We start from the raw sequence: 11,364 nt of genomic DNA on the forward strand, positions 1-11,364 counted from the left end.
GTAAGAATGTACGAAGCAGTAAATTTAACTACTAACAGAGATTTTAGCTGAAGGAAATGTCAACTTGAATAAGATGGCTTACATATCACAATGAAAAGTCAAACACGTACTGCCATCTTCAAAAAACTAAGTAGAAAACAATAAAAATAAATATACAATCTATATTTTAACACTGTAAAACAAATGTTCTTGAATTAACATCTCATATCAAAGAAACTATAGTTAAAAACAAAACAACTTATTTCAAATAATTTAATAAAAATTAGTAGGCTAAATTAGGGTTTGCAATGGTAAAAAGACAAAAACTACGAAAAGCATATACTATTAATGACAATGAAAACACATAACTGTGATATGAAACAATTCATTTTTATGCCGTTGTTATTATAAGACACTCAGTATAACAGTATAACCAGCATCCTAAAGATGTGCCCTTTCTTAAAGGGATTAAAAAATTAAGCATTACCTTCATGTCAAAAGTTAATCTGTATACAGTAATACACTGAAACATGTAAAAACTGAATAAAAAAATGATTATAACTAGAAATCTACAGCATAGGAATTTTAGAAAGAAAAAGGTCAGAGGAAAAGAATGCAACCTGATCTAGTTAAACATTCGAACTTCAGAGCTAGAACTGCTTAGAGATTATTTAACTAAATTATCTCATTTCACATATGGGAAAAAATGAACTCCAAAAAAGATAAAGGACTTCTTCAAAATTACTTATTGCTAGAACACAAGATAATGCTTCATTTGATTTAGCTCATCTATTAGCTCACAATGTCATTCTGCCTTGCTTCCTCCGTCCATTTCCTCCTTCCCCTACCCAAAAAAATGATTAATTCTTCACTTATTCTTAAAGAAAAAAACACCTTTCTCACCAACTCTTCTCCTTCAACCATCAGTAAAAATTATTTCTCACCTTTCCTCAGCAAATATATTCAAAGAATAGCCTAGAGAATGCTAATTTTTTTTCATTGTCTACTCATTCCTTAAACCCACTAAATCTAGTTTCTGTTCATGTATCCACTAAAACAAAAAGAAACTCTGCACTGCAACTGATACTTATATTTTTATTTCTTATGGAGAGAAATTAAGTATTTTCTCTTGACTTTTTTTCACCAACAACTTAAGTGAGGAAATAATAAATAATAATGATTTTTCCATCACCCAGAACTTAAAAAATATAAATACTGTCATCCTGTCGCCTATACTATTGAAGAAATAAAATCCTTCAAAATACATAAAGTAATGATTATAACACAACATTAAAAAAAATTTCAATTTTAAAATGGGCAAAAGATCTGAACAGATATTTCTCCAACGAAGATATATAAGTGGCCAATAAGCACATGAAAAAAATGCTCAACATCACTCATAAAAACATGAATCAAAATCACAACAAGGTACCACTTCACAACCACTAAGATGACTAAAATCAAAAAAACAAACAATAAATAACAAGTGTTAGTGTGGATGTGGAAAAATAGGAACCCTCTCATTCACTGCTAGTGGAACAGTAAAACAATGTAACAATCCCTTGAGGGGAAAAGTTTAAAATATTAAAAACAGAGTTACCATATGATCAGGCAACTCCAAGATTAGTCATGTATCTTAAGAGAAATTGAAAAACCTGTGTTCACACAAAAACCTAAACATGAATGTTCATAGCTCTATGATTCATAACAGCCAAAAAGTGGAAATGATACAAATGTCTATCAACAGATAAAAAAAATACAGTATATCCACACAATGGAATACACTATTCAGCTATAAAAAAAGAAATAATGTACTGATACATGCAACAATATGGACGAAACTTGAAAAGACTATGCTGAATGAAAAAAAGTCACAAAAGACTGACTATAGGTTGTATGATTCCACTTATATTAAATGTCCAGTATAGGCCAATATGTATAGACAGAAAGTAGATAAATGGTTACAAAGTAGAGTAAATGAGGAGTGAATGCTAATGGGTAGAGGGTTTCTTTTTCAGATGATGAAAATGTTCTGGAATTAGAAAGTGGTGATGGTAGCATTAACTTTGCGAAAATACTAAAAATCACTAATATTTATTCTTTATAAAAGGTAAATTTATAGTATGTCAATTATCCCAATCAAGTTGTTATTTAAAAAATAAAAAGACTTACGATATAGCTGAAGCCTAATTTAACCATAACCCTTCCATGAGTTTCACTGCCTTCCAATCACACCCAGACCACCTAATTTCACTTCTGGGAGTTCAAAATGTATCCTTTCCATTTGTTATACATTTATAGACCCTTTTATAGCCATAAACAATCTTTAACATTATTTTGTTTTCTTAATTTACATAAATGGCATCATGCTATATATACTATTATGCTTCCTGGTATTCCCACCAAAAATTACATTGTAGGGAAGCTATCCATGTTAGCCTCACTAGACCTCTAGTTACATATGTCACCATATGCAAAAATTTTACTGGGGCACAGGTGAGCAAACTACAGCCCGCAAGCCAAATTCAAATTCACTGCCTTCTTGTATTGCCTACAAGCTAAGAATAATTTTCACATATGAACATTTATAATCAATTTGAAGATATCAAGAACACTAAGTTGGAACCCCAAAAAGGTGAAACATTAACCCCGCCAGAAAAATTCCATTCTTCTCATTAGCAAAATTGTAAAATTGTATCACAAAAAAAAAAGAGTATACTATTACAGTCTGAATTTGATTAACTTAAAATTTATTGAAGTTTGTTCTCTCTTACACAGGTACCTACATAATATCCTAAATTTTACCTCTTGTCCCACAAAGCCTAAAATATTTACTATCTGTCTCTTTGGAGAAAAGTTTGCTGACGCTGCTGTAAGATAATATACTGAAAATTGGAAGAGATGGGTATAAGGTAGATGTGTTTTCTAGTTTATTAGATCCTGTGAAAGTACTCTCCAAAATGATATTAACTTATATACCCATCAGCCCTGTATGAAAGCACCATACCTCCACACATTCTCAGGAAAAACTGTTTACTTAGGTCAAAATTACCAACTCTAAAAAAATCTAAAAGGTTTTGATTCTACTATAGCCTTCCTGATCTCTCTGAAGCATCTACCATAGCTGACCCTTACAAGTAGCATGACCTTAAATTTATATTATTATATAGTTTATAGGGTACTTTCACTAATTTATTTTCTACATGTTTCAAACATGAGATGCTTTGTAATGTCTTAGCTAGTTCACGCCATATGTCATCAAAGAACAGGTTTCACAGTTACATAAAGAGGATTTAGTAAAACATATGAAATTTTCATCTGCATGTTTTCTTCACACATCGATGCCAACTCTCTCAATTAATAAATTTCATTACATAAAATGAGTACTACATACCATTTCATCATATAGTCAAAATTAGGTATACAAAATTAAAAATTGAGTACGTGTTTGAGTATGTAATTGAAAATTATTTAGGGTCTTAAATGCTGCACACATAAAATAGACATTTAAATCCTCTACTGTAATATTTTAATACTGTAATAGTGAAAATTAAACTTTAAAAATGTCCTCAAAGGTTTTATATAGTAATCATCCCAAGTAACAAGAACTGCTAATAAACTTTTTAACAAATTAGTATTTTGAGTCATATAAATTAAAACCACCAAATCCTGAAATTTTTTAAATGTACTAAGCTAGTAAAGCAGCATCAAAAATGCAATGAAATAGTCAAGACTCAAGGCCTTTTCTTTTTAAGTATTCAATATTCATAATACCAATGAAAAGTTTTCTACATACTATTCTCACTCTGCACACCACCTAGATTCCTGGGACATTTAACTTATCCATTATAGTGATAGTCAAACTAACCAAATTTAAAAGACAACTAGACAACATGTGTAGCAAAAGACCTTTTATAAAATATAACTTTATCTGGACAACACTATAACTTTTACATTGCCCTGGAAATTTTATCAGGATTTTAACCTATTAACAATAGCAGTGGTAAACAACTATCCCAACAACTTTTATGTCAGTATGGATGACAACTATATTGATAAACAATGGCTTTGATGACCATTTTCCTTGAAGATGAAGCATACCTTATTCATCTTTAATGCTGAATGTCTGCAGTATGGAAAGAACTTAATAGTTACCAAATTAATGAATCCTACATAAGTAGAATACCTTGGAAAGATTGGTGAACTGCCTAAAATTAGACCTGTTTCAACAAAATAAAGCAAATATTCTTAACATTATAATTTGATATTGCTGTACCACTATTAAAAAAAAATACACTTCAGTGTATAAACTGTAGGAATGAATTAAAGAGCACAGGTATAAAATATATATCTAGCTTTCAAGAATACCTTTTGCTTCTACCCACATAACATAAAACACTGTGATCATTATAATAATGACCCTCAATGAATCACATTTCTCTGTGTCCACACCTCCCTTGTTGCAACATGATACTGTGGCTCCTCCATCAAGGGAGTGGAGTCTCCTCTATCGTCTTAAAAATAGGCTTTGCATTGACAGCTAGAAAAACGTTCTTCTACTCTATATGGTTTGAAATCAGTTAAATCTGAACATCTTAAATATATCTAGAGGTGGTCTAAAACTGATATCTTTAAATTGGTTTCTTTTTACTTTACAAATACACAAATACTTAAGAACTTTAAAATACCAAACAATAAATATGAACCAATATAGTCAGGGGTCTATTTTGGGAGTCCTCTAATTTTATAGTACTTTACATAAAATTTAGTACATTTTTAGTACTTGTTCTTTTTTTTTTCACTTTTTATTTCCCAATTCCAGCTAACACACATTATTATACTAGTTTCAGGTGTACAACATAATGATTAGACATTTACATACCCTATGAAGTGACTATCTTAATAAGGCAAGTATCCATCGGACACCATACATGATTATTACAATATCACTGACTATATTCTCTATGCCACACTTTACATCTCTGTGACTATTTTTATAACCGGCAATCTGTACTTCTTAATCCCTTTCACTTTTTTCACTCATCCTACCAATCCCCCCTTCTCATCTAGCAACCATCGATTTATCTATATCTGTGTTTGTTTGTTTGTTTGTTTGTTCAAAAAGATATATGCATCCTTATATTCATTGCAACATTATTTAAAATAGCCAAGATATGGAAGCAACCTAAGTGTCCATCCACAGATGACAAATGGATAAAGATGTGGTACATATATAAAATGGAATATTATGCAGCCATAAAAATGAATAAAATCTTGCCATTTGTGACAACATAGATGGACCTAGAGGATATTTTGCTAATTTTAGTACTTATTCTTGAATGCATCTTTGATTGGTTTCCTATAGTCCATAAAACAGAATTGATTAGGTATATGCTATCTACACTTAGACTATACATCTATCTGGGTTTGCTTAGCAAAAACACTTATTGATCAACGTTTGAGTTTATCTTTTTGTATTACTTATACTGGGGTGTATTATTTATTTATAAAAAAAGATATGGACGAGATGAGCAAAGCTCCAATAATTTACATAATTTAAAGCAATCAGATTTTCTGTAGCATCAAGAAATTAACACAAATTCAATAAGAAGAAAGTGAGTAAAAAACAAATGTGTTAAACCCTCCTTATAAAACATTGTCTCACATAAATCATCCCCTCAAGGAAATCATGAGTCTTTTAAAGCACCATCATAAACTAAATGCTCTTTCACACTGCTTATAAATATCATCAATGACACATAAAATCTTCAAAATTATAATTATTATTATCTTACAAACATCAAGGTATAAGTCCAAATAATTGAAGAAATGTCTTTTAAAGAGGAACTTTTATTTTTTATTCATTTTAATTGTATTGAATAATGAATATAGATAGCTATGATAGCTTATTTAAATTTCATCTTATGGAGTACTAATTCTGTGAAATTAAAACTCAATAAAAAAATAGATTTAATTCTCTCGAAGCCAACCAGATACTAATAAACAAGAAAATTCACTTTTCATACCTTAAGGTAGCAGTGTGCATAGCAATAATGAAGCAGATTATCAGAAGGCTGAGTAAGGCTGCTGACCACGTGCACCAAATGTTCAGCATACATCGGCACAGAATGTTCCAGATTAATTTTATCCACCAATATCTGAATAGATGGCAAAGGCCGAAGAGATTGGAAGTTTGCAGTATTCATGAAGTTACTTGAGTTCTGGAAAATAATAGTGTTCACTTTATATTTCAGGAGAACAATGACTGATGTGCAATGCCCACTATATAAGCTTCAGATTGGCAGAGTTTGCAATGATATCAAATCAATCTAGAAATGACGCCTTTCTATGGGACTCTTTTATCAAAACCAAATAAAAACACCTTCTACATATTTTTAAGTATGTCCCAGATTTCAAAAAATACATATTTATTGCAAAATTATCACTACCCTTTTAGCAAGCTTTTTATTTTTTCAATCAACTATAATAGTGCCACTACATGCCTCAGTGCATTGAAGGTTTTTCTTAAGCTCAATTACAAAAAAACTTCCTAGATATAAACTCCTTTTATCTTCTTTGCCTTTATTCACAATTAGATGCCTAAGGGACTAAGTGAACTACTCCAGACAGTTTCAAAGATACTGTAAGCAAACTTAAATTTCTGATCCATATCATATCTACTAATAATACACATGCTAAAGGCTCATGAAGTTCTAGGACTCTCAAGATAGGCTTAGCATTTTCAGTGATACAGAACCTTTCTAAGTTTCCAAACAAATGCAGGTAAAGTTTCAAGATATCCAGAGTATCAACCCTGATTAGCAAGCATCACGGCTCCTCTCAGAACTAACTTACTCCCTTAAAAGTGATACCCATAGTTCTCAAAGAGAAACAGTATAACCTATCCGGAGGTACGTGGAAAAAATGTGGGAAAAAGGAGTTTCACTGTCTTGTTTTGTCTGTCTTTCATTGTCACAATAATTAGGGAGCACTACTGGCATTTAGCAGGCATTGGCTAAAGGTGGTAAATAATAAATAATACTTCTCCAGTACGAAAAACCGAAAGTGCCATTATTGAGAAATACTGTGCCTAAAATTGACTAAACATACAATCCTGCTTTTTTGACTCATTATTAATTATAATTTTTAAACTACTACTTATTAAGCAGTTACTTTAAGTGACTGTTTTGAATTATTGAGGTATTACAGCAAAACACACAAATGTGAAGGACAGAGCACAATGAACTTTTACACCTATAATCACCACACATTTCAAGCACGTTAGAAGGCTCTTATGTCCCTCCTAAGGCAATACTGAATCCTCATCAGAGGTAGCCAATATTCACCATAGATTAGTTAGTCTGTTCTCAAACTTCCTATAAACGGAATTATACAGTATATACTAATGTCTGCCTGTTTTCATTCAACATAACATCTGTGAGATTTATCTATGTTGTTCATTCTTAGAGTTGACACTTTCATCATTATAAAGTGGTTCTCTTTATTTTCTAATAACACTTCTTGTCTTAAACTCTACATTTGCCAGTATTAAAATAGCCACACTATCTTTCTTTCGATTAGCATTTAAATGGTATATCTTTTCCACCCTTTTACTGCTAACTTGTGTCATAGTTTTCAGTTCTAGAACTTCATTTGGTTCTTCTTTTATGGACTGAGGTTTCTTTTGAAATCTTCTACGTTTTTGCCTCTTCCTTGAACTTATTAATCACAGTAACTTTAAAGTTCATGTCTAATATTGACATATTTTAATCTTCACTGAAATTTTCCCCAGTGATATCTTTACCTAGCAACACAATAATTAATTATGAATAGCCAATAGAGAACAAATATACAAAATGAAACTACTACCTCATAATCAATTCCCTGCTATACTTCCATAAATTCTTCTTAAAGTCAGAGTTAAAATAGTTTTAAAAAATAATAAAGATAACAGATATCTTATTATGTATATGGCAAACTCAGAAAGCAATACAGTGACCTTACTGACCTTAAACAAATATTAAGCATCTAATAAGCCCTCATTAAATAGAATAACAATAGTTAATAACTGGGTTCCTAACATGTGCAAAATGGTTTATGTGCATTATCTCACTGAATATTCAAAATAATTCTAGAATCTAGGGGAACTGCTCTGTGCCAGCTTCCTGACAATCTTACACAAATCCATGCAGATCACAAAGGCAAGGCTCAACCATGGGAACACCTGAGCCTTAGCAGAACATCCTATGACACTATCAGAACAGGGGAAGACAAGTGGTCTTGTAAGGAGCTGTTAAAAAATTTCTCACTCACCTTGTCATCTTGAGGGAGCCTGGTATGAGATATTTTCTCATCAGCATCCCTCATCCAGATGAGATAAATGGGCTTTCCACCTACCCTTCTTAATAGTACAGCTGTGTGTGTGTGTGTGTGTGTGTGTGTGAGAGAGAGAGAGAGAGAGAGAGAGAGAGAGACAGACAGACAGACAGACAGACAGACAGACATATATACCTGCTCAGCTGCAGTGTAGAATTAAATCTTTATCAACAGGGTACCCTACCATGTGTGTTCCATGTCATTTGGCCTTCTGGTTTAAGGGCTGTCCTGAAAGGGACATAGCAAGCTGATACCTTTATTGATTTACTTTACTATCTATGTAAGTAATAAACTATCTGAATATCTGGGCTTCTTGCTTCTTTACTGGTTTAATCTGTCAGCCCACTTGAAAAATATAATTTTCTTTTGTTTTTCAGAAAAGGAAAATAAGACAAGATATCATAAGGTGTCACAGCTAGTATATCGTGGTCTGACTTCCAGGCCCACGTTCTTCAACATTTCTTAAATAGCCTTAGGTTGAAAACACAATCACATTTACATTGCTTTAACTTCATAGGATAACTATATGAGCAGATATTCTTTTACTTAATCACCCTCCTCTTACAATATCATGGGACAAACAAACATGCATATATGGAAATAAATTGCAAAATATACCTTTTCTCCCATAATGACAGGCAGCAATTGATCCAGCAAGTTGAATTCAGCCATGAAAATTGTGCAAGTACATTTGAGAAGAGTAATACTTGTATGTCGAGTAGGAATATATTCTTCCAAAGATGCCATTTCTTCTGGATTCAGTATTATTTCACTTTCATCCTTAATATCTAAAATGAAATGATAAAAATTTAATAAAAATTATTTTTAGATAATTTTCTTAAATAATTAAAAAATTAATTGGTTATCCAAATTTAAGGTCAAATTCTATTTTTCCTCTTCAACAATAAACTACAAAATATTAGCTTTAAAAAATTATATTACTCCATAATATAAATGTATGTCTTTGCTATCTAAAATTTTACATTTCTGATTTAAAAAATTTTTTAATTTTAAAGAAATTTCCAATCTCTTTTGTTAAAAGAATAACAGTTTTTATTAATAAAAATGCCATTGAGATAATGTAAAAGCAAGCCACAGATTAAGAGAAAATATTGCCATAGAGATATAAATAACTCCACAAAGGACTTGTACCCACAGCATATTAAAAAAAATTTTTAATCTCCTAAAACTCATTAATAAACAAATAATTCAATAGAAAAATGGTCCAAAAAGCCTTCAATAAGCAACATATAATATATCCAAATGGCAAAAAATTCTATCAAAAACTAGTTGACATTATTAGGCATCAGATAAAGTAACAATGTGATATAACTACAGACCCACTAGAATGGCTTAAAAAAAAAAAAGAAGATTAAGAATACTAAGTGCTAGCAAATATGTAGACCAACATCAGCAAATCCTATAAAAAAAGCCATATAGAAAATATATTTGTATACGGCCATGCTACCCTGAACAAGCCCAATCCCGTCTGATCTCAGAAGCTAAGCAGAGTTGGGCCTGGTTAGTACTTGGATGGGAGACCATCTAGGAAGACCAGGTGTTGTAGGCATAAAAAAAAAATAAAAAATATAAGGGATTGTAAACTGACAAGGTCCTTGCAATCTGTGAGGTCAACCAAGGGTTGCCTAGCCTGACAAAAAAAAAAAAGAGAGAGAAAATATATTAGACTCTGTGGGCAGTACAGTCTCTGTTACAATTACTCAACCCTGACACTGTGGTAACAAAAGCAGCTACGGACAAAACATAACTGAATGAGCATGACCATGGTCCAATAAAACATTACTTATGGAAACTGAATTAAATTTCATATAGTTTTCATGTGTTACAAAATATGATTCTTCTTTGTGTTTTTTCCCAACTACTTAAAATGCAAAACCCATTAAAAACAAAAAGTGGCAGTAAGTCATAGTTTGCCAACCCCTGATCAAATGCAACTAAAACATTCCTATGTTGTTGGTAAGAGTGCAAAATAGTTCAACTGCCTGGGAAAACAGTTTGGAAATTATCTCTAAGGATGAACATATGCAATCCTTTTACCTAAGTGATTCTACCCTTAAACAGCCAACAGAAATGAGTACATATGTTGAAAAGGCATGTATTAGAATCTTTTTAGCATCAGTATCATAATAACCAAAAACCAGAAACTAACCGAATACTTATCAACAATAAAATGGATAGTCACACAATGGGATGATACTATACGGCTCATAAACATAAGCTAAAGCCAGACACAGAAGAGTACACACTGTGTGATTCCATTTACATAAATTCTAAAATAAACCTAAACCTATGATGTTAGAAGGAGAGTAGTTATTTGCCGGGTCACGTATAATCAGAAGAGGGCACAAAGAGAGACTTCTGGAGTGATGTTAAGGTTCCATTTCTTGAACAGTTACATAGATATGGTTTAAGTTTTATGTGCTTTCCAATTTGTAGGTTATACTCCAATAATTAGCTACCAAAAAAAGTGGAGAACTGCTAACTACTTCACATTTAATACATATGCACTCATATTTATGGTATATGTATATACGAGCAGCTCCAGCTCTGCACAATTCTGATATGCATGGATTTCTTTAAAAATGTCATTTCCCAAAAGTACAACTCAAATATCAGTTACCACAATATTATATCTATAAATAACTGCACAACGTACAATTTCGCTGCTGGTTCTTCAGTCCACGAATCATTACATAGAGATGAGCATCATGATCAGTGACCAATCATGTGATTTCTTTGAAAGTGTATCAGGTTTGGTTACTGATTACCAGTATTTGTCATTTTTAGCTCATGACAGATAACAAAGCATATAGTTGTATTGCCTCTTTGTTTACTGGTGATAAACTCACGTGATATTTTACAAAAATGGATAATTGAAATAGAACTGGCAATCAAAGATGAAAGTATACATTTCTGAGATGATTAACTTCAATAAAAGTTCATAAAAACCTCAAATAAAAATTCATGTTTTATATGAACGTATACACG

At 31.7% G+C, this 11,364-nt stretch overlaps 1 protein-coding gene and 1 pseudogene across 1 annotated transcript in view; one reads left to right on the forward strand and one right to left on the reverse strand.

The window, feature by feature from the left end:
* The window catches only part of VPS13B (vacuolar protein sorting 13 homolog B), a gene marked incomplete at its 3' end in the record, with an annotated part of 647,903 nt that overhangs the window by 555,590 nt on the left and 80,949 nt on the right, over positions 1–11,364 (reverse strand). The window contains exons 14-15 of the mRNA XM_025050073.1: positions 8,974–9,143; positions 6,006–6,200 (exon numbers count right to left, since the gene is read on the reverse strand). Coding sequence (XP_024905841.1) covers positions 6,006–6,200; positions 8,974–9,143 — 365 coding nt within the window. The remainder of the gene's footprint in view (positions 1–6,005; positions 6,201–8,973; positions 9,144–11,364) is intronic.
* LOC112483624 lies at positions 9,807–9,925 on the forward strand (annotated as a pseudogene).

This window comes from Pteropus alecto, unplaced genomic scaffold, assembly GCF_000325575.1.
Source record: "Pteropus alecto unplaced genomic scaffold, ASM32557v1 scaffold164, whole genome shotgun sequence".
In the NCBI taxonomy this organism is placed as follows: domain Eukaryota; kingdom Metazoa; phylum Chordata; class Mammalia; order Chiroptera; family Pteropodidae; genus Pteropus; species Pteropus alecto.